Source organism: Ursus americanus, chromosome 25 (assembly GCF_024610735.1).
Source record: "Ursus americanus isolate L20-20 chromosome 25, mUrsAme1.1.p, whole genome shotgun sequence".
NCBI lineage: Eukaryota > Metazoa > Chordata > Mammalia > Carnivora > Ursidae > Ursus > Ursus americanus.
Genome location: NC_142151.1, coordinates 4,975,176 through 4,999,556, shown reverse-complemented (window position 1 = coordinate 4,999,556; position 24,381 = coordinate 4,975,176). Strand labels below are relative to the sequence as shown.

Below are 24,381 nucleotides of genomic sequence, written 5' to 3'. Positions count from 1 at the left end.
TATAAATGCTTCTATTTCCCTCTGACCAACTGTGAGAAAGTTTCATCCTCTTCTCCCTTTCCCATGCTCTCTTATGCCCATGCTTCAGGCCCTGGTATCACCAGCAGCACCAACTTCCTCCCAGCTGTTCACACTTCCACAACCCTATCTTCCCTTCTGAGCCGTCTAGCCAATCCATTCCTCTCTGAACCTCCATTTCCCCATCAGGTGAGGAGAATAAGATGAAGAGAAGGCAAGTTTCCCCCTTCCTCCTACAGGAACATCAGCAAAGGGAATGGGGGCTGGTCTGTAACATCATCTACTTAAGCTATAGCAAGATTATTTTAGAGAGCAAGGGAGACATCTTCACACATTTAGATGACATCCTGGCCATGGTCCTGCAACACTACCGCAACTGCATTGTAGAAAAGGTACTTCCTGCTTACTCTACTTCTCCGGTGTCCCATCCCTGCCTTCTTTACCCTACCCCTACAGTAAAATGATGCCTGGCCTTGAATGGAACAAGGGGGTGGGGCTATTACGGTTACTTCAGGGGAGGTAAGAGGGAGTCCCTAAATAATTTTCCTACCTTTGCCATTTGTCCAGAGCATTTGCCCCTAGAGTAGAAGAAGAGGCCTTTCCCAAATCCTGTTCAATTTACCATCCAACTAGACATCCTTCAGGAGAACTTATTTGGTAAAAACCCAATGTAACTTGAGAGATAAGGAAGCCAGCTAGCTCTATCCTAATTTAAGAGTAAATATGAGGTGGGAACTCCAGAAAGAGGTTGGTAAGAGGGGTGGCCCCTTCCCCCATAAAGATACCATAGGCTTTGCTTTCCTAAGCTGTCCTTAGAGGGAAGATGCAAGATCTCAGCCTAGAGAAAGCTATAGAAGCCCTAGCTTCTTATCTCCCAGATTTTGTGTAGGTAGTTTTCCCTTGCCCCAGGATCATTCCTACCTTGGAAATCTCTAAGCATACTGGTTGGTTCAGGATAAGAACCTGAAGCTGGAGTACCTGGACGCCCTGACCAAGCTAACAAACATCCTGAGCAGCCACCCAATGGCCTTTCAATTCAAGTTCCCTCAGAAACTAGAAATTGTAACCTTCATGGTGGTAAGTACAGCTCAGGAGGATGGAGATGGAAATGCACAGAGAAGGGAGAATGGGTCCTCATGGAAACGATTGGCAGTGCTCCTGGGCTTGGCCTGGAGGATAAAAGTCCAGATTTTCCAGTGTCCTTTTCCTACCTTATTGTTCCCTTTCCCATCCTCAAGGTGGGTGTGAGTACTGTGGGAAAGGTATGGTGGGGAGTAGGAGAGAAGTGCTGTCCTTCAGAGTTTTTGGAAGTCCCTGAAAATTCTAGGTTCCAGTTTCTTGTGAATACAGCCTGGGATAGGAGGAGGGGGAGGAAGGCAAGAAAAATATGTCACATCTTCTTGGTCTCTGGGGTGGGGGGTTGTGGGTGTGTTGCAGGAGTTAATCAGGGAGGAGCCATTGAATTCCATCTCCAGCTCCATTAGGCTGAGGGCAATGAACGTCATCACTGACTTCAGGTAACAATGTTCCAGCCACACTGTCTTCCTTGCTCTGACTGGATTTCAGTTCTTTATTCCCTAGTCTGTCCCCACTTCATTTTCTCCTTCTGCTTCTAGTAATAGGGGGCCACAGGCAGTAGTAGACATCTACTGGATGATGTCTGCCACATCCTTTTACCAAGACTTTTTAGATGGGATTTTTGGAGCACCTGGCAGAGACCATCTCTCCTGTCTTCACAGGCATTTGTTGTTGCTTCTGGTCCAGGCTTTCTTCTGCTTTCAGGACTGTCCCTGACTAAATACCTCCATATCTATCACTGACCATCTCCCCTATTCCCTCAAAATATCTGGGGATCCAAAAAATAATATATCGTTTCAAAATATCAGTACCCTTTCCTGTAATAGTTCCTCTTTCATTTCAAAATATCAGTACCCTTTCCTGTAATAGTTCCTCTTTCCCTTTGTCCCATTCTTTCCATCTTTCCATCTCCTGGCATTTTTAAACTTTGCTTACTGTTCCCTCCTTTTCTTCTTTTGTTACTTTCTCTTCTGGTAACTTCTTACTACCACCTGTTCCTCTGTCTCCACCATCTCTCTCTTCAGCTATTATTCCTGGCCATTACTGTCTCATTACATTTTTGCTACTTTCTCCTGGATCTTAGGAAGCTCCGTCCCCTCATAGAGGTGGAAGAAAGAACAGAGCTGCTCCGAACATGCTATAAGAGTGTGCTCTGCCTGCCACCTATAGAAGTTTTGCAGAAGGAGGCATCCAGTACCCAGGAGGCCCACACCACTGTGGTAATTAACTCTTTGATGTTTGTCTCTTTGTATTCAGTTTTTATTTTTGAGAGTATGAGAAATATAGGTTTGGCAGTTACATGTAAGGCTCTTCCACCTTCTTTGATAAAAATACAATCATTTGAAGAGGTTACAAGTTCACATAGTCTGAATGCTACTCATGAGATGTACTTCCTTCCTGAGAGCGCTTTGATTACTGCTGTCACACTTTAATATTCTGGCCTGGAGATGGACACTCAGTTCTTTAATTTTTAACTATTTACCCATGGGCCTTTAGTAAAATCATGTTAGAACCTTCCAATCAAACATGATTTTACTAAAGGCCCATGGGTAAATACGTTTAGAGAGTCCCAGGTGCAAGAGAGCTGAATCCATTTTCCACAAGGCCTATAGTGTTTCCTTGAGGGAAGGAAGAGTGATTCACTTTTCTAATTTGCATTTGTATGTTTAATTCTTAGGAATTCTTTCATGTTCTCTGATTACTCTTTTATCTTGATTGGTTGTTCTTGTTTTATTGATGCCACAATCTCTTGATTTTGGGGGGCTATTAATAAGAATTTTTAAAAATAAATGTTTCTCTTTACTGAATTAGTTTAGTTTTTTTAGGGTCAGTTGGTCTGTTTGTTTATTTGGGCTTTTTCATCAACTGTCTGGTGGTCCTCCTTTGTCGGTTCATATTTATTTATGCTATGAAGGAAGGACTGGTACATACAGAGAAGGCTGAGGTGGGTTTCCTCTGGTTGTATCCTCATGAGGCCTTCTTCAGTGTAGGCCTGGTTAGGGAGGGAAGGTAATTTGACAGGATTTGCCCATGTTTGGGGCAAGCTGGGAACTCCCAGTCCACCAGGACAAACTGCACATCAGGCAGACATTTGTGCTCTGCTGAAAACAACAGAGGAATTTGTTCAAGTTAATAGTGGGCAAATGGCACTTGAAATGTTAGGGGGAAACTTGTGGAGCAGAATTTCTCAAGGAAAACTTCCTGGGAGAGCTAGAGCACTGAACTAAGTTTAGAAGGAGGGATGGGGCTGACATCTCAGCAATGCTTTGAGTTCTCTCTTCTCCCCTCAGGATTTGTTCAGGGAGACTCTGCAATCCCTTCTAAGGCTAATGGAGACACTTATTGTTGAGATGCCCTCTCGGATCCAGCACTGCTTAGAGGTGAGTGGGAAGGAGCTCCTGAAATTGGTATATTGATTTCCTAGGGCTGCCATGATAAAGTATCACAACTGAGTGGCTTCAAACTACAGAAATATATTCTCTCACAGGTGTAAGGCTGAAAGTCCAAAATCAATGTATCAGCAGGGTTGGTTCCTACTGCAAGCTTTGAAGCAGATTCTGTTCCATGCATCTCTCCTAGCCTCTGGTGATTCCTGGCAGCCCATGCTATCCCTTGGTTTATAGACATACCATTCCACATTTGAATGAAAACGTGTAGCATTTGTCTTTGGCTGACTTATTTTGCTTAGTGTTATAGGCTAGGCTATAGTGTTGCTTAGTGTTTGCTTAGTGTTATAGGCTACAGATCCATCCATGTTGTTACAAATAGCAAGATTTCATTATTTTTTACAGCTGAATAATGTTTCACTGTGTGTGTGTGTGTGTGTGTGTGTGTGTGTGTGTGTGTCTGTGTCACATTTTCTTCATCCATTCATCTGTCATTGGACACTTGGGCTACTTCTGTAATTTGGCTATTGTAAATAATGCTGCAATAAATATAGGGTGCGTATAACCTTCCAAATTATTGTCATTTTATTACTTGTTTTATGGTTGTTTTTGTAGTTCTTCTCTGTTCTTTTCTTCTTTTGCTTTCTTCTCTCATGATAAGTTGGTTTTCTTTCATGATATACTTGTCTTCCTTTCTCCTTATTTTTGCATATCTACTATTGGTTTTTGATTTGTGTTTACCATTAGGTTTGTATATAACATCTTCTGCATGTAGCAGTCTATATTAAGTTGATGGTGTCGCTTAAATTTCAACTCCCCCACCATGTTTTAGGTATATGGTGTCATACTTAACATCCTTTTATTTCGTGAGTCCGTTATGGAGTATTCTTGGCTGCAGATTTTTTCTTTTCAGCATTTTGAGTCTATCATGCCACACTCTTCTGGCCTGCAAAGTTTCAGCTAAAAAGCCCGCTGATAGCCTTATGAGATTTCCCTTGTACATAACTTTTCTTTTCTATTGCTGTTTTTAAAATTCTCTCTTTATCACTACTTTTGCCATTTTAATTACTGTGTATCTTGGTGTGGACCTCCTTGTATTGATTTTGTTGAGGGATATTTGTGCCTCCTAGGTCTGGATTTCTGTTTCCTTCCACAGATTTGGTAAGTTTTCAGTTATTATTTATTCAAATAAATTTTCTGCCCCCTTTTCTCTCTCCTTCTGAGATGGCTATAATGCAAATGTTATTCCACTTGGTGTTGTCACTGAGTTCCCTTAGTCTATTTTCATTTTGTAATTTTTTTTTCTCTTACCTGGTTGTCTTGATTACTTTTCCTTAGTCTGTCCTCCAGGTCACTGGTTTGTTCTTCTGCTTCCTCTAGTCTGCTATTTATTCCATCTAGTGTATTTTTAATTTCATCTATTGTGTTCTTCATCTCTAATTAATTCTTTTTTATTTCTTTGTTAAGGGTCTCACTGATGCCTTCCACTCTTTTCTCAAGTCTATCTTTATGAGCATTACTTTAAATTCTCTATCAGGTATATTTTTTATCTCCATTTCACTTTGGTCTCTTGCTATGATTATTTCCTGTTCTTTCATTTTGAACATATTTCTCTGTTTCCTCATTTTGTGTAACTTGCTATGTCTCTTTCTCTGTGTTAGGAAAGTCAGCTATGTCCCCTGCTCTTGAAAGTAGCAGCCTTATGAAGAAGAGGCCCTGTAGTGCCCTGTAGTCCCCTGTTCACCAGAATCTGTGCTTATGAGGCATCTCCTATGTGTGATGTGTGCACCCTGCTGTCGTGGCTGAGTTGTTTTTGCCTTTGATCCAGTCATCTGCAATAGCAGATGGGTATTTGCCTGTTGTGGGCAGGGTTTGGTCCCGTGTGGTTAGTACACCAGTCTGGGGCCACCGTGGGCTTGAGTTGAATCAGACCAGGCATTTGTCAGACATGCAATAGCACCAAACTTCAAGGTACTTTCCCTGTGTTGTCCCTAAGAAGTTTTTGTTGAGTCAAAAAAACTTAGAGGCCCCCGGGATGGGAGAAGATATTTGCAAATGACACTACAGATAAAAGACTGGTATCCAAGATCTACAAAGAACTTCTCAAACTCAATACATAAGAAACAAATAATCAAATCAAAAAATGGGCAGAAGATATGAACAGACACATTTTGTCAATGAAGACATACAAATGGCTAACAGACACATGAAAAAATGTTCAAAATCATTAGCCATCAGGGAAATTCAAATCAAAACCACATTGAGATACCACCTTATGCCAGTTAGAATGGCAAAAATTGACAAGGCAAGAAACAACAAATGTTAGAGAGGATGTGGAGAAAGGGGATCCCTCTTACACTGTTGGTGGGAATGCAAGTTGGTACAGCCACTTTGGAAAACAGTGTGGAGGTCCCTTAAAAAGTGAAAAATTGAGCTACCCTATGACCCAGCCATTGCACTACTGGGTGTTTACCCCAAAGATACAGACGTAGTAAAGAGAAGGGCCATATGCACCCCAATGTTCATAGCAGCATTGTCCACAATAGCTAAATCGTGGAAGGAGCCGAGATGCCCTCCAACAGATGACTGGATTAAGAAGTTGTGGTCCATATATACAATGGAATATTACTCAGCCATCAGAAAGAATGATTACCCAACATTTGCAGCAACATGGACAGGACTGGAGGAGATTATGCTAAGTGAAATAAGTCAAGCAGAGAAAGACAATTATCATATGGTTTCACTCATTTATGGAACATAAGAAATAGCAGGAAGATCAGTAGGAGAAGAAAGGGAAGAATGAAGGGGGGTAAACAGAAGGGGGAATGAACCATGAGAGACTATGGACTCTGGGAAACAAACTGAGGGCTTCAGAGGGGAGGGGGGTGGGGGACTGGGATAGGCCAGTGATGGGTATTAAGGAGGACATGTATTGTATGGTGCACTGGGTATTATACGTAAATAATGAATCATGGAACACTACATCAAAAACTAAGGATATACTGTATGGTGACTAACATAACATAGTAAAAAATTATTATAAAAAAAAAGAAGTTTTTGTTGATGGGCAGGCTCTGTAGTCAGACCAGCTGTCTGCCCCCAACCCACTGCTGGAGCAGCAGTTTGGCTGGTGTGTGTGGTTATCTTTCCCTCTTCCCAGGGCAGAAGTCACTTTGGAGTGGTGCTGGCCCCTGTCATAGCTGCTTGTACACTGCCAGGCTTGCAGCACCACTTTGGATGAGCTCAGGCCAAGAGTATATTGAAAGGGGCAGATCTGCAATATGCTCAGGGGCAGGAAGTACAGTGTTAGCAAGGTTTGTGAGCTGGTCCTCTAGGGGAGATGCCTACAGCACAGGGACTGGGGCAGGCCTGGCTGGAGAGAATGGATCTGCAGACTGGGTGGGGAGGGGGCAGGATGTGTGGTGTTAGCAAGTTAGATAGGGAGTGGTGCCTCACTGATTCCAGCAGATGACTGTGTGTTTTTGTTTGGGGTCAGGGGAGAGAAATAGCACCTGCCCACTCCTTTGTTCCTGGAGGAGTTTTCCAACAATCTCCGTCCCTCTAGGGCCTACTCTGAGGTTAGTAAACTCTCCCTCCCATATGCCCCAGACATTTTTCAGACTGCTGCTTCTAGCTCTATCTCTGCAGGACTGTTTGTTGAGCTGTCTCTTTAAGAGCACCTTCCAGCTCTTCCAAAGCCAAGCCCCATGATGTTTAAAATTTCAGGTTTTAAGTCTGCTGGTTGTAAGAACTCAGGAAATTTGACCTCTCTGGTTTTCAAAGCCAAATGTTATGGGGATTTGTCTTCCCTGTGTGATGGTCTGTTTCTCTCCCCTCTGTGTCCATGAATCCCTCCAGTGGACAGTCTCCCAGGTGTGTTTAGCTCCCCACCATTTTTCTCCCCTTTCTACTCTCTTTGATGTGACCTCTTCTTTGCATTTAGTTGTGGAGTTTGTTCTTCTAGCCTTTGGGTCATTTTCTGTGTTATTTACACTGATGTGGGTGTTATCCAATTGTATCTGTGGAATGAGGTGAGCCATCTTCCCAGGAATTCTCTAAAAGACACCTCCAGGAAGAAGGGAAATGAGGACCACTCCCAGGCGATTGGGAGGTAAGGAGATGCTTGGAGTATAGGGGCCAGGCCATCTACACCTCCTCCTGCAGTGGAGACAGTGCAGCAGTCCAGTGTACCAGCCGCTTCATCCCCCCCTTTCTCCTTTTTTAGTATAAACATTTAGCTTTATAAATTTTCCTCTAAGCACGACTTTAGCTGCATCCTATACATTTTAAGATGTTGTTCTTTCAGTATCATTCAGTTCAAAATATTTTTAAATTTTTCTTGTGACTTCCTCTTTGGCCAATGGATTATTTAGAAGTGTGTTGTTTAATTTCCAAATGTTTGGAGAATTTTCTATTCTCTTGTAGTTATTGATTTCTGATCTAATTCCTTTATGGTCCAAGAACATACTTTTTATTATTTCAATTTTTTTTTAGACAAAAAGCTTTTCCCTCCTGGCGACATTTTGCATATTTATTACCTAATTAATTTCACAAGAACCCGTAATTTGAGTTCACGTAGTGCAAAGTACAGATCATGCCCCAGATTCAATCATATGTGTTGCTAAACCTTGCTAATTACAAATTTATGTAATAAGGTCATTCATGTAAGATGTATTCTTTAGAATGTGCCCTGTTGGAACTTTGGAGAAGTGTATTATGGAAACATCTGTTAGTAGTCATAAAATTGCTTAAGAATTTACTTAAGCACTGGGTGTTATACGCAACTAATGAATCATCGAACCTTGCATCAGAAACCAGGGATGTACTGTATGGTGACTAATATAATGTAATAAAAAAACATTTAAAAAAAAGAATTTACTTAAGCTTTCACTTAGCATTCACTTAGCTTCTTCCATTTTGTTATTATTAGTACATTACATATAAATCAGAATGAGTCTACTTCATTTTAGTGTAAATTCCCCTTTCCATTCCACTACATAGAGTTTTTGTTTGCAATCCTGCAGCATAGCTAGAGACTAACTTTATAGTACTTAGCAACTCAAAGAAATTAAGAAATCAATTTGTTTGATGAGTTTGAAAGGCAAAGTATGCTTTTTATTATATCCCGCAGTGTCTGTCTCCTTTGAAGTTTCCAATTGGTGCTCTTCTGATTAGAACATAGTATTTCTGGGAGGCTGACTTCAATTTTTGTTAAAGTTTTTATTTAAATTCCAGTTAGTTAACACACAGTGTAATATTAGTTTCAGGTGTACAGTATAGTGATTCAACACTTCCATAAAACACCCAGTGCTCATCACCGCAAGTATACTTCTTAATCTTCATCAACTATTTTACCTATCCACCCACCCTCCTCCCCTCTGGTAACCATCAGTGTGTTTCTTCGTTTGTGTCCCTCTCTCCACCCACCCCTTTGTTCATTTGTTTTGTTTTTAAATTCCACATGTAAAAAAAATAAATTAAAAAACCCTCCACATATGAGTGAAATAATATGGTATTTATCTTTCTCTGACTGACTTATTTCCCTTAGCATAATTCTCTAGCTCCTTCCATGTCATTGAAAATGGCAAGATTTCACTTACAAGAGAAAGGATAAAAACCATGTGATCATCTCAATAGGTGTATAAAAAGCATAGGACAAAGCACAACATCCATTCATGATAAAAACTCTCTATAAAGTAAGTTTAGAGAGAATATAACACAACATAATAAAGGCTATATATGAAAACCCACAGCTAACATCATACTCAATGGTGGAAAACGGAGAGCCTTTCATTTAAGGTCAGGAACAGGACAAGGATATCCACTCTCACCACATTTATTCAACATAGTGTTGGAAGTCCTAGCCACAGCAATCAGACAGGAAAAATAAATAAAAGGCATCCAAATTGGTAAGAAAGAAGTAAAGCTTTCACTATTTGCAGATGACATGATACTATATACAGAAAACCCTAAAAAAACCCTAAAGACATAAAAAAAAAAACCCCTGCTAGAACAGATAAATGAATTCAGTAAAGTTACAGGATGCAAAATTAATATGCAGAAATCTGTTGCATTTTTATACACTAATAATGAAGTAATAGGAAGAGAAATTAAGACAACAATCTCATTTACAATTGCACCAAAAATAATAAAATACCTAGGAATCGACCAATGAAGTGAAAGTCTTATACTCTGAAAACTATAAAACATTGATGAAAGAAAGTAATTTCATTTCTTGATGTCATTAAACATTCAGACATTCCAATTGATTGGTTTGTCTCTTAATTCTCTTAATCTACAGATTGCCCTTCCATCGTTTTTTCCTTGAAATTTATTTGTTGAAGAAACCTAGAATTTGTTCTCTAAATTTTCCACATTCTGGATTGTGGTGATTACATCCTTTAGCGGGCCACATAACAAATTCCTCTGTCCAAGTCTTTCCTATAAATTGCTAGATCTAGAATCTGTTACATTCTAATTCTAATTATTAGATCTAGATCATGAATCTGATCAATTTTTGGCAAGATTACTTCAGAAGTAGTCTTGTCTTCTTCCACCAAGAAGCATATAATATCTGGTTGTCTTCTTGTGGTGTTCAGAACTTTTAATGATCACTGCTTAGATTCGTTAATTCATTGGTGGTTGAAAACGTGATATTCTTTTTAAAAAAATACTTTGTTATTGAGATATCACTTGCTACAATAAAGTACGCACATCTTAAGTGTATACTTAGATACATTTTTACATATGTATAAATTTGTATAAATATTAGTTAGATCAGGATATAGAACATTTCCAATACTTCAGAAGGTTCCTCTCCCACTGAATAACCACTGATAACCAGTATTCTGACTTCTATCACCATAGATTAGTTTAGCTTGTTTTGAAACTTCACATATGCAGAATTTTACAGTGTGTGCTTTTTTGTGTCTATATTATTTACCTTTAATATTTTATCTGTGAGATTTACCCATGTTGTTACATGTAGCATCAGCTCATTTTTATTGCTATGTAGTATTCTGTTGAATGAATATACCTCTACTTATTTTTGCAAAATGATGCAAAATGATTTTGTAATTCTATCACTTCATATTCATTTTTACCTGAAATTCTTCTATAAAGAGAAATTGCCTTTATAAGCTATTTGGTTAGTTTGAGGTATAGCTCATATAAGAAAGACAAGATAAATGCTGGATTGTTTCCCTTTATCATTTGTAAAAGTAATGAAGTAATTCCTAGTATTCTCCAAAGATGACTAGCAAGGATTATTTCTCTAGTGTCGTTTGAATTTAAAATGAATTTTGAAATGCTTCATACGTTTTGATCAATTACAACTATTATTCTTATTGATGCTTAAATTGTCCCATCTTTAGTCAATGAGAGCCTCTTCAGGTTGGCTTCTGAATCCCTTTAACGTGGCTCCCATAGTCTTCCATAGACTTGCTCTCCAGTATAATATCTTGTATATTTCCTGTCTCAGTCCTGAAACAAACTGTTTCTCCAGGGAGCAATGATTCCTCTTAGTGGAAAATGTATTTAGAGACCACAGTCTTGGTGCTGGGACATTTCATCAGAGTCTGGCTGCAAGGAAGACTTGCAGACCTCCCACTAGAATTCCTCATATCTTCAAGAAGAATGTGTTTTCTTATCACTGCAGCATTAGTATTCTCTTCCATTTGTTGTAGATTTTTCATCTGCTTCTCTTCTTCTTTTTCAAAATATAAATTGCTGTTTGGTTAGCCCCATCATTGTCAGATTGATCTCTGTAGATTGAAATATAGCGATGCATCTTTGGATCACTGGTATTTAGGGCCCATAATTTACCAATGGTGAGATACTTACACATTGTGTTTCAAATAAGAATCATCCATAATTATATTTCTCAAGCATATTTATACATAATTCATCCAGGAATCTGTGAATACAGTGATTCTTACCTTGTTATTACCAAGTTCTCTTTCTACTGAAGAATGGGAAAACATTATTAGGGAGATGTTGGGGTATGTTGACCCATTGAAGGAATTACAGTCAATATAATTTGAGAGCCACTGCTTTAATTTGAAAGAAGGAGATACTAATTGAGGATGTTTCTATCACCTAGATAAGGCAAAATTGGGGGCTGGAGGAATGAAGGCTTCTGGTGTCCGATCCATATATAACCAGCCTGTAGGCAAAAGAAGTCCTATTCTCAGAAGTCTAGTCCTGATCCTTTGCAGAAGTCAAGTTCAGGTTACATTTCTACCCTCTGGAATACAGCTGAACAGACCCCTCACCCCTCACTTCATTCTCTTCTTCCTTTAGCTTCTGGACACATGGCTGAATTCCCAGAAGGACAATGAGAGGGAACGGGCCATGTGGTGTACTGCCCGTATTCTTGGCTTCACTGCAAAAATGAACAACTTTGGAGTGAGTGGGAGCCTGCCCTGGAGCCCGGGCCCTCATCCCTACCCTTACCGCAAACTTCATCACATATTACCTAGCCTCAATTACTCATCCTCATCCTCTATTTCCTTGGTCCCATCCTCTACTTTCTCTTGTGCATCCCATAGTCTCTCTTTTCTCCCTTAGTCTTTTTCCCTACCCACCAATTAAATTCCATTTCCCTTGGTTCAGTTTGATTCCATTCATCTCAACAAGCAGTTACTGAATACTCACCTTGTGTCAGGCACCATACTAGGTGTTACAGTGGATACATAGACGACCAAGAGTTTCCTGTCTTCATGGATCTTTATAGTCCACCTGGGAAAGAGGTATGCATAGAACAGACTTAAATAGAAAGTGATAATGAACGTAAAACCCAAATATAGTAGGAATAAAAGATCGAAACACAAATGAAGTACAAGTGAATGGAAAGCTTCATAGAGGAGAAGACATTTGAGCTAGGCTTGAAGAATGAGTGCAGTATCAAGAGGCAAAGAAGAGGGACAGTGTAAGGTCATTCCAAAACTATGATCCCCCAAGTTTTTTTTTTTTAAAGATTTTATTTATATTTTCGACAGAGATAGAGACAGCCAGCGAGAGAGGGAACACAAGCAGGGGGAGTGGGAGAGGAAGAAGCAGGCTCGTGGTAGAGGAGCCTGATGTGGGGCTCGATCCCGTAACGCCGGGATCACGCCCTGAGCCGAAGGCAGACGCTTAACCGCTGCGCCGCTGTGCCACCCAGGCGCCCCCCCCCCAAGTTTTTAATAGCTACAACACACCTGTCTAATTCTATTACCATTAACCTCACCTAGTCTCACCTCTCATATCTCTCATGCATCCCCTCCTCCTCTCTTCTTGCTTTGACTCAGCCTAAGAGAGTGGCTGGGGTAACCTGTGACTTCCAGCTCTCCTCCCCAGATGGACATTGAGTTCACTCGGTTGGGGCGTTTGGTAAGGCTGCTGGCCATGCGCTGCCAGGACCCAGTGGACAACATCTGCTTCCTGTCTGCACAAGCTGTCTACAACCTCTACTGTATCCTCCTGCTGCAAAAGCGTAGGGAGAATCTCCTCTTTTCACTTCTGCTCCGGCCCCCCACCTAGGTTTGGTCATTCCCCCACACACTGTACTGGAAGTGTGAGAGCTAAGTTACCTGAGCATCTTACTTCCAATGAGGAGCCTGCCCCTTGACCTCTACATATACCCTCCTGGGACAAAATAGCTACTCAGAAAAGAGTTCTGAATTCGTTTCTCCTCCTCTGGCTGAGCTCTGTCCTCTGACCCCACTCTGTCGCTACTCTGAGGAAGGCAACACAGGGGTTCCTTTGACATTAGCTCTCACCATTCCTTATCTTACTGCCCATTTCTCTACTCCCTTCCCCACGGGATATACATTACCCCAAGCTGACTTAGTTCAGTGGGTGGTTTGGGTTGGGCAGGGGGGAAAGAGGGCAACCTAAGACACCTTCTGAGTGTCTGAGGGGTGGGTTCGGGTGTCTTTGTTTCAGAGATGAATAGGAAAAAACAGGGCTTATGGGAAGAAGAGGGCGAGAGTGAAGTCTATAGCGCCAACGTGTTCTATAACAACACCTTTGAGATCGCCAAGGTGAGAGGGCGGGGCCAGAGACAAAGCGGGAAGAACCTAGGCCTCTCACCCACATCATATTAGAGACTCCTAGTGTGGGACTCCTTTATCCCATCTTCCTTTCCATTCCAGTACTGCATGTGAACTTTTTCCTTAGGGAACTTTTTCCACATGCTACCACGTGCTTCCCCTTAAGCATCATGGGTCCTAATTCTGCTTTCTTAGCTATCCCCCTGGAAGCATTTGCTTCATGCTAATGATGCTTTGTGAGCAATCTGTAGATTTAGCCCATGCCTCAAAGATATGTCACTAAGGATCTTGGTCTCAGTCCTTCTCTCCCAGCACTTTGTCTCTGCAGCCTCTGACCTGTGAGCCCCTCAGTGCATCTGAGGTCAGTGTTTTCTCCCTCCCATCCCCAAAGTCTCTGTTCCCAGTGAAAGGGTCTTCTAGGAGTTAGGCAAACAGCACAGGCCTAGGACAAAAGCAGATCATGTTCCCGAGAGAGGCTCTCTCCACCCACCCTACCCAGGAAGGATGGTACAGGCTATCTCAAGCAGGAGGCCCCAGGTGCAGGCAGCCTGACGCCACCCTGTTGCAGGCATTTGCAGAGTACTTCACCCAGATGCAGCTCACCACCCTGGTGCTGACAGCCATGGAGGGCCTGACCGACAGCAGGGCCAAGGTGTCTCTGGCAGCAGCCCAGCTGATGAGTGCTGTCATGAAAGAGCGGGGCCGAGACATGATAAAGGTAGTGTGGTGCTGTGGTGGGAGCTCTGCCCTGCACACCTGGAGCCTGGGTTCTCTCCTGGCTCTATTCCTAACCATCTTTAAGAGTCTTGTGAAGTCCCTCTCCTCTAGAGACCTTAATTCATTCACTTCTAAAATGTAGGCTTGGGCTAGATTTTCTCTGTGGTCAGTCCCACTGAGCTCTGACATCTGTAATCCTGAGCTCAGAACTACAGTGGCTTGTATCTGGGGGGCTGGTTCCTCAGTTAATGACAACCACATGCAGGAGTATAAGCAGCTTCTGGGCCTAGTAGCCAGAGCACAAGGAAGTATTGTGGGTGGGGGGGCTTATCCTGGTTGCCAGGGGCGTTAGGGGGCTTAGATTACTGTGAAGGGTAAGGCTATGGGTTGCAAACCAGCAAGCTCATGGAATGACTGACCTATGAGTAAATTTTCTTTCAGGATAACATATAAAAGTTCACATTTCCCACTCCACTGAAAAATTTTTTTAAATGAGGCCACATAGGGCAACTCTTTGGGTGGCCACTGTCCCTTTTATATGTGGCTCGGGCTCTCCAGACTTTCCTCTCTCTGAATCCCCCGACACCTGTTGCCTTCACTCATTTATATGACTTGCCTGGTCTACGTACCAGAAATGGAGGTGTGTCCTGGAGGTATTAGAATAAAATGGACTTCCCAGAGACCCATATATCAGGAATCTGAGGGCCAAATGAGAGTCCTGTGGTACCCCACATCCAATGCCAACTGTCCCTGCAGTTTCACGGGTTGAAAGTTGATCTCAGTGGGGTGAGGGAGCCCTGAAGTGTCTCTAGGGTTTTTGCCTTCTTTTCTGGAGTCTCTTGTGTCTCCCGAGTAACCTCGGAGCGACTCTCTGAACTTTGGGCTGTGGGCAGGCCTTTTGTTTTAGTAGGCGTCAGTGAGCTTCTGGAGTTGTTTTTGAGACTCCTGCTGCCCTGGCCTCTGGCACCTAGAACTCTGCCTTAAGAAGAGAGTCACTGTCAGGATTGCAAGTAGCCCCTTGAGTCTGGGAGTTGATAGCTAGGGAGCAGGAGGGGAGGCAAGGAAACAATCCCTGAGACTCTTGTGGCTCTTCCCTGTAGATTGAGGAAATTGTGGAGGGGATTCTGGAACGGCTCAACTCACAGCTGGAGCCCAACACGAAGGAGGAGACCCTGCGGGCCATGTGCTTGTTGGCTGGCAACAACACCCACCACGTCGTGCCCTTGCTTCTCAACAAGCCCCTGCCTTGGGATAGGTACCTGTCCCATGGCCTGGGAACATATTCTCCAGCCCAATAAACCCTCTCCTCCCTCAGCCTGAGCCCAACAAAAAAATCACCATGCAAGGGTGCTTTCCCTTTGACACCAAAATCATCTCTGTGTTCTCTGGCCAAGTCTAGACCCCAAGAACTGGCCCTTCATGGGCCTGAGACCAGATTCGTCCTAGGACCTTGGTTACCAGGGCCCATGACATAGCTGTTCCTGGGTCCTGCAGAACCAACCTGGCGCTGTGGAAGGCATTTGGCACCAAGCGAGAGACCACAATCAGCGTCCTGCAGCTGCTCATAGGCATCCTGGAAAAACTCCACTCCAGAGAGGAAACTAAGGAGATGGCCTTCCAGCCTGTGGCGGTCAGCATGAGGGAGGGGGGAGACTAGGACTTACTGTTCTGGGACTTGGGGGCAGAGCTGAAGGTCAAGGGCCATAGGGTGGGAGCAGATCTTAGAGAAGAGCAATCACTAATACTGTACATTTGAGGGGCGCCTGGGTGGCTCAGTCAGTTGAGCATCTGACTCTTGATTTTAGCTCAGGTCCTGGTTTTAGGGTTGTGGGATCCAGCCCCCCATTCGGCTGCCTGCTCTGTGGGGAGTCTGCTTGAGATTCTCTCTCTCTCACTGTCCCTCTGCTTCTCCTCCTGCTCATGCTTTTTTTCTCTCTCTCAGATAAAAATAAGTAAATCTTAAAAAACAATACTATACTTTCGATTTGCATTTTAACCTCCTTTTCCCACCTGTATATCTAAGAACTGAGTGATGTAGAGAGAACAGGGATTGATCCCATTTTATGGATGAGGAAACTGATGTTTAGAGCTAAGAAGCTTTTTCTGTCTCCTGATTCTGGGGCTGGCATTCCTTTTTCCAGGGGCTGGGGGGTGGCATGAGGGTTGGAGGCAGAAGGAGTTTGGTTACCAGGGGTAGACAAAGTAGTCCCCAAATCATGTTCTGCTGAAAAGTTAGAGTTGCTTCCCATCCTGTTTTTGATGTCAGAGGAGTAAAGAGAAGGCAGATTGCATGTGTGCAATCTCATTTCCCTAAGGAAGAGTGGTGGGCTTCCAGTCTTTGGGTGCTTCTTACAAGCCTGAGTCAGAGTGAGCTGTGCCCTTTGGGCATTGATGGGGAGGGCAGGGCGGGACTCAGCGTATGGGGCCGTGGGACCATCTTATGTCTTCCTCCACTGTCTCCCAGGTGACATGTGCTCTATGTGAGATGCTGTCAGGGTCCCTGTGCCAGGAGGCCGTCCAGGAGCTCTACCCCCGGCTCTTGCTGGCTATACTATGTCATCTCTGCTGGGTGATTGAGCAAAATGTCCCCCAGAAGATGGTGGTCTACAGCAAGGAGGGGGGCCCAGGCAGCAAGAGCAAGCCCTTTGACCCCACTAGGTAAACCTAACCCCCCCCCCCATGATGGATGGCTGGGACTAGCCAGTTCCAGAGGGCCATGGACGACCCCTGTGCTAGAATAGTCTCACATATTTCCAACCTTCTCATTTCTCTTCTTGTATGAATGCTTCAGCTGATCCACTCAATACTTCATGTCCATGTTCAAAACTGCAAATAAAGAGATTCAAGTAGGTGGTAGGTGGCAGGGCAAGCCCACATCTATGTCATTCTCTCCATGCAGTTGTGGCCATTCGAATCTCATTGCATTGTCACTAGCTCTACCATCTTGCACAAGTCGTGACTGGGATTCCATTTTCTCATCTTGAAAATGGGGGTTGAACTCCTAAACGTGTGATTGTCACACTTTTTTTTTTAACCTCAGGACATTCTACTCAAATGGAATCTTATGTAAAATGAAGACAAATAAAACCAATAAGCAGAGACATTCTGATTAGATGGGTGTGGAGGTGAAGAGATATCCTAACCCCATTCTGTGCCCCAGAGAACAGAATTGGAAAACCACAGCACTGAGATCTCTCTGTAGTCTCTTTTACAAGACTCTGTGGTTGGATGAGGGCCAGGGTTGAAGGAGTGGATGGGCAATCAGAGATGGGTTTCATAGAGCCATGAATCTTGGTCACCAGGAAAGCAGAACACAGCTACCAGAGCAGGAAACTGTATCCTGGCTTCCCAACACAGGATACAAGTGAGGGCATAATGCGTTGTCCATCCTTTTGTCCCTTTCTTTTCACAAACCCAATGGTGGTGACTTTCAGTTGTGCCCTGGAGGTAGTGAAGTTGGTATTCTTGGCTGCTGCTTATGATGGAGTGGTGTTCTATGCAAATCAGCATCACTGCTGGGATCTTCTGTCCTGCCCCAAGTTTTACTACATAGGGATCATGGACCTGACAAGGTGAGGCTATTTCCCAAGTAACCCTGGCACCACTCTAGTCTCCTGACCCCAATTTCCCAAGTCCCAGCCTTCAACTGTCACTTCCCCACCTCCCAGCCCTCTGGTCTCCTGATTCTTCAGCACTCACGTCTTCCCTGTTCCATGCTCTCCAGTCCCTTGCCAACTCCCCCCCCCCCCCGCCCAGCAACTGTTGGCTTCCTTTGTCCCACCCCAGTGGCATTGTGAAGAACTGTGAACCTGCCATCCTACACCGAATCCTCAACCTCGTCAGGAACCTCCTTTATAGCTCCAACTATCATCGGAAGATCCTGGCCAGGACCTTCTATGCACAGGTGAAGCCTGGGAAAAGGTCCACAGCCTGAGCCATTCATTTCCTGGGCTGAGGAGCATTTAACAGAAATGTTAAATAACTAGCCCCCAAAAGAGGAAAGAATAAGACTGAGACATTTAAAATGGTGTTCCCTTCTCTGGCACTCAGGTGCCTGATTAAAGGAGGCAGGAAATCCTGAGGAGGGGGCCAATATCTCAACCTCCAGAATGATCCATGGATCCGAGCATCTGACTCAAAATTCAAACCTTATCAGCATTATATTCCATCCTCCTATCAGGATACCCTCTGTCCTTACCTTAGTCTCCACCCCATGTGCAGATCTGCCACTGCTCTCAACTGGACACACTCCTTACCTGAGTATGGGACCTGAGGGAGGGCTGAGGTGGGTGCTGGGTACTCATAACCTTTTCTCCATCCATAGCTGTAGTCTCCTCATACCCACAGCTCCTCTGGCACCGATCAGTGGCTCAGACTCTGGGGCAAGACTTTTTGGGCAATCTTATCAAGTGGGTCAAAGAGCCCAACCTCATTATGAAGGAAGTTGGGCTTCGTGGAATCAGTAACCTGGCACTGCACCCAGGACAAGTAAGAGTGGGGAGGACCAAATGGGAATCAAGTGTTAGTCCCTGAAGCATTTAATTTACCTCCCTTGGGTCTCTTAGTTACCTTGGGTTTAGCATGTTCCCCAATCTCCCATCCTAGGGCAGCACAACATCTGGTTTGTAGACTCACATAGACTGGTCATCAGGCCTCCCAAACCCCATGAGCACCAGCCTTCTACTTCCCAGGCACATCCAGTCCCTGGATTGCCCATGTCTGTTTCTCTTAGGCACCATCTGTTTCCCCAAAACCCTGTCCCCAGAGTGTTGCATGATCCCCAGGTGGTGAGTGATCTCTGGCTTCTTCCAAACAGTCAGAATCTCTGAAGGGCCAGGTTCCATTCTTGCGAGACTTGCTGAAGAATGAAGCGCGAGTGACAGTGCAGGCAGTAAAAAGCCTACGGAACATCATCTGTCATGGGAACGGAGAGGACACCAAGGTTGTCTTTTGCAGCGTCTCCAAGCAACTGCGTCCACTCATCAATGATGTATGGGTTTAAATCCCTAGGATCAGTTGGGAACAGTATGGGCTGGGGCTGAAGAGGAATCCTGGAAACTGAGCTGAGGGTACTGGGGCGGGTCTATGGGACTTGGTGGAAGGCTGAAGTCATGGAAGGGCAGCCAAAAGGAGACTTGGCTACTTGAACCCATGCATAAAATCGTCCCGGATGCATTCCCTATTACAGACAGACCTAGCGCACACTCATCTACCTATTCTCTCACCAGGAGCCACTGAAGGAAAAAAAAATGACATGCTGCTATGAAATTTGTTCTGGAGTGAAGAGTGGGGAGACAACCCACAACTCTACCCTCTTCCTAGACAACACAGGGACCCCAGAATGCTAGCAACCTTGTCGAAAGGACCCAAAGGATCAGGAGTCTGAACTGCCCAGAGCAATCCACTCCACGTCTTAGCCTCCCTACAGATCATAGAATTTTAGAGCCAAGAAACTTGACGCATGCTTTCAATGCCCCTATTCTGGCATCTATAACTCTGTAATTTTTAGAACTTTGGATTTGAATTAGTTTTGTATTGATCTCATCTCTTTTGTGAGCCTGGACACTCCATGATGGCAGGGTCAATGTCTGATTCATCTATTTTTTTCTTTTTTTTTTTTAAGATTTTATTTATTTATTTAAGGGGCGCCTGGGTGGCTCAGTCTTTGAGCGTCTGCCTTCGGCTCAGGGCGTGATCCTGGCCTTCTGGGATCGAGCCCCACATCAGGCTCCTCCGCTGGGAGCCTGCTTCTTCCTCTCCCACTCCCCCTGCTTGTGTTCCCTCTCTCATGGCTGTCTCTATCTCTGTCAAATGAATAAATAAAATCTTTAAAAAAAATTTTATTTATTTATTTGAGGTGGGGGAGGGACAGAGGGAGAGAGAGAGACTCTCAGGCAGACTCCCCTCTGAGCATGGAGCCAGATGCGGGGCTTGATCTCATGACCCTGAGATCATGACCTGAGCTGAAACCAAAAGTTAGATGCTTAACAGACTGAGCTGCCCAGGCACCCCCTGATTTATCCATTTTTACATGTTTTAAAATTCACCATGTATACTTAACAAAGGCTAAGGATAATATCTTTATCATCCACCCAAAATATAAGGACCTTAGAATGCCCTGCTTAGAATGCTGTAACTCTGGGGTGTCTGGGTGACTTAATCCATTGAGTGTCCAGCTCTTGGTTTCAGCTCTGGTCATGATCTCAGCATTGTGGGATTATGCCCTGCATCTGGCTCCATGCTCAGTGGGGAGTCTGCTTGAGATTCTCTCTCTTTCCCTCTCCCCCTGCTCTTCCCCCCCCCACACACTCACATGCTCTCTCTCTCTTTAAAATAAATAAATCTTTTTTTAAAAAAAGAAAGATTTAGCTATAATGACACTCTCCCATATTATGGATTAACATTGTCTAGGATTTTAGTTCCACAGTCTTTTAAAATCCCTGGATTTGGTCTTTATGTCATCGTTACCAGCATAATCGTTGTTATTGTTTTGTACAATTAATACTTACTTCGATTTATAAACATGGACAAACGTCTTTGCCTTCCTTTTCTTCTCACAGCTCTCTGCTCCCCTCCGGATACATTTTTTTTTCTTCTTCCTTTGTGTTTTCTTCCTCAAGGGTCTGTTAATAGGAAACACTCTCAGTCTTTGTCTAAAAATGTCTTTATTTTGCCTCACATGTGTCTTTACCTTTAAATAGATTAGGAGGTGTTGGCATGGATTACTTTGGGCTTAGCCTGGTTGAGTTCTCTGAGTTTCTTGAAATCTCTGTTTATGTCTTTCACCAAACTTGAGAAGTTTTCAACCATTATTTCTTTCAAGTTTTTTCAGCACTATACTTTCCCCTCTCCTTTTAGAAATCTGATGGCACAAATATTTAGGCTTTTTGTTATTGTCCCATAGGTCCCAGGATTTTGTTCATTTTCAATCACTTTTTCTTTTTTTGTTCAGACTAGATACTTTTTATTGCTCTGTCTTCAAGTTCACTTTCCTCCGATATCTGTTTTGCCAATGAATGTACCCAGTCTCGTATTTCTTGGTTCTCAAGTTTCTTTTTGATATATTGTTTCTTTGCTGAAAATTTTTATTTCTGTATTTATTTCAAGAGTATTCATTGTTGCTTTTTTGTGCATTTTGTATAATAACTGCTTTCAGCCTTTGCATGCTGAGTAATTTTGGGATTGTATCATGGACATTATGAATATTAGGTTATATGACTCTGGGTGTCACTTAAGTCCTATGGAGAATGTTGATATTATTGTGTTAGCAGCAATTGATCTGTTTAACTTCAGGCTGCAAGTTCTGACTAGCCTTCTGTGTGTGGGGGCTGTGATTTCAATGTCCGTTTTGAATTCATAGCCTTTGCTCTTCTGAGTTTGTGCCACCCACTGGCCAGCCTGGGATCTGAACCGTTGTCTCTTCTGTAGTTCAGTTTTCAAAGTCTAGTATGTGGTTTACAGTTAGGTCTATGCGTGGAGTGAGCACAGGAGTTCATAAACAACTTTATAGGGGCACTGTCCCTAGCTCCTCCCTCTCTGTGACTTCCCTGGTTTTACAGTTCTTTGGGGTTCCCTTTTTCCAGTTGTCTCGCAAAAAGGGCTGGTGCTTTAGTTACTCTGCAATGTCAGGCACTTCTGTGACTATGCTCACATCTGGGCCAAGTGGCATGAGGGCAGAGGAAATAAAGCAAAGGGGGTTTGTCCATCCTCTTGGGCCCTAAGCTCCTTCAAACGGAGAGTCAGTTTCCCCTCCCTGAGAGTTTTGGCTCCTATAGACTCCCATGGGGCTTGTTTTAGAACTGTGATATGGGAGAATAGAGGGAAGAAAAAAGAAATGAGGGATTTCCCTATTCTCTTTGAGCATTTTGATTTGCCTTTCTGGCTCTTTGAGCATTAAGTAGAAGGCTTCTCTTGGAGCTGTCTGTCTGTCCATGGTGCTTGCTTCTCAGCTTCTGGTTGCCTTGTAAGGCAGGCTAGGAAGACCAGCAGGTATGAACAGATGTGACCCTAGGTTATTGAGACCAGTGATATCTGCCTGTCCCTGCAGTAGCTGGAGGGTCAGCAACCTGTTCATCTTTGGCGTCTGGGGATCTTATTTTCTTAAAGCTCAGCATTTAAAAAAGTATTTTGTATATTTTATCTAGCATTTAAAGTTATTTATAGTGGGAAAGTTGTCAGGTTATCTTTTCTTCCATATTGCTAGAATGGAAAGTTGATTTATGGTCTAATCAAGGAATAGTAAATTGTCATCATTTATACAATGAAACCTGGCAGAATGAAAAGAACCCTGACCCAGAGATCATAGGATCTGGGTTCCTGGTGCTGCTTTACTATTCACCTACTCATAGGAACTTACTTAGGCAAAGCTCAGTAGTTTAATCATTTATAAACTATTCTTCTTTATTTTGTTGGTGTATCCTCTTTTCTCTCTTCTTTCTGTCCTATTCTTTGGGATTTCTTTAGATTTATTCTCTGTGTTTCTTAATTTTTATTTTCTATTTCTCCTCTCTTTGTCTACCTTGGAAGAATTTCTGGGCTGATTCCCTTCTTACTTTAGCTGTGGTTATTCTGCTATTCAACCCACCTATTGAATTTTTATTACATTTTAAAAAATTTTTTATGAAGCAGGTCCTCTTCATTTTTTTCTTCTGGTTGATCGTGTGGTATCTGACTACCTATTACATTATTCTATAGGGACACTGCCTTACCTTTGACTGTATTTATTTGTCTACTTATTTACTTATAATTTCAAAGTTTAAAAAATGTTCTCAATAACTTTTTTAACATAATCTTCCTGAGGATTCAGTTATACTTTCTCTGAAGTTTTGTTTTTATTATATTATTAATTGTGCCCTTGGACGTTGCAGGTTTTTTTTTTTTTTCTCTTGTGGTGCTGGTTTTCCTAAACGTTTGAAGAGTCTTGGCAGTAAGTTCTGGAAATTTTACATTACTGACTTTTAACTGGCCCTCTGTGAAAGTAATACCTATTACTGCAGTCTGACTTCAGTAATTACGGGGAAGCGGCCAGAGATATGTGGACATTTGGATGTGCCAATAGCGAGTCTTCTGACTATCGGGCTCCCTGCTCTTCCTGGGTATTGCCAGACACCCAGGGCACCATCCTCACTCTGGTCTAGACAGTACACTCCCTGCTCTGTTGGGGTGTTATATTCCCCTGCTGCTTGCTACTTAATAAGGAGGATATTGGGAGGGCAGGGTGCAAGGAGAAGGTGGAAGGAGATTGTATGCCTGAACTACAGCACTCCAAATGACCACCCTGTCGGTTGCCCAGCATCCCCTTCTGCTCCCTGTATTCCCAGCTGTTAAGCTTGGAACATTCCCAGAACATACCCACCTCCTCCAGCAGTCTGTTCTTGCCCAAACTTTAGGCGGTGGTTTCAACGTTAATTCCTGTCTGCTGTTTGTCTTTCAGGCGTACTCTAGTTCTTGTGGGGGGATCCCATCTACTATTTCAGATCCGTAATGGATTTACAAAAACCATATCTCTACTATTTCTTTCAGGAATTTGGGGCAAGAAGGGATAACTGAAGTAATAATAGTCATTGATCTTGAGCTGATCTGCCTGTGATACTTTTTAGTTAAAGTACTGACATTGAGTCATCTCTCTGGCTATTTTGTTCACTGGGCAAAAAATAATAATGTGTACATCCAATTTGTTAAAATATCTGCTTCCCAAATCCTACAAGTTCAGGGACTATCTGTTTGTCCCACCATGTCTCTGTTATTTGGCACTATGCCTAGCTCATGATAGCTACTCAGTTAATGTTTGTTCAATTAATATATACTCTTGAAAGTGTATAGTTTAGCTGTTTATGACCATTGTTAATTAATACAAACCAATATATAGATTAAGCAATTTTATTCACAGCATAACTAGGATAACCGTATGTATTCTTAAAAATACATATATTTTAAAGCTAAATCCCTAGGGGAGAATTAAGTTACAAGTTGTAGATATGGTCCAGGGCAGATCTGAAACTATGGTCTTGGTTTCCCTAGCTCTGTGCCTTAACAAAGGGACTTAGTAGCTCTGCGGCTCTAAAGAGAATTACTCAGATACACAAACCACGATGGCTTTGCATTATGTAACACAATGCCATCCGTGTACTTTGGACATGGAAGTGAGA

General features: G+C 43.0%; 1 protein-coding gene across 1 annotated transcript in view; it reads left to right on the top strand.

The window, feature by feature from the left end:
• Nucleotides 1–24,381, top strand: part of LOC123781575 (maestro heat-like repeat-containing protein family member 1) — a 94,513-nt gene that overhangs the window by 59,583 nt on the left and 10,549 nt on the right. The window contains exons 24-39 of the mRNA XM_087855908.1: nt 258–410; nt 973–1,095; nt 1,456–1,535; nt 2,180–2,315; nt 3,387–3,476; nt 11,784–11,888; nt 12,822–12,957; nt 13,410–13,507; nt 14,085–14,234; nt 15,334–15,488; nt 15,728–15,863; nt 16,698–16,891; nt 17,668–17,805; nt 17,990–18,137; nt 18,581–18,721; nt 19,050–19,223. Coding sequence (XP_087712034.1) covers nt 258–410; nt 973–1,095; nt 1,456–1,535; nt 2,180–2,315; nt 3,387–3,476; nt 11,784–11,888; nt 12,822–12,957; nt 13,410–13,507; nt 14,085–14,234; nt 15,334–15,488; nt 15,728–15,863; nt 16,698–16,891; nt 17,668–17,805; nt 17,990–18,137; nt 18,581–18,721; nt 19,050–19,223 — 2,157 coding nt within the window. The remainder of the gene's footprint in view (nt 1–257; nt 411–972; nt 1,096–1,455; nt 1,536–2,179; nt 2,316–3,386; nt 3,477–11,783; nt 11,889–12,821; nt 12,958–13,409; nt 13,508–14,084; nt 14,235–15,333; nt 15,489–15,727; nt 15,864–16,697; nt 16,892–17,667; nt 17,806–17,989; nt 18,138–18,580; nt 18,722–19,049; nt 19,224–24,381) is intronic.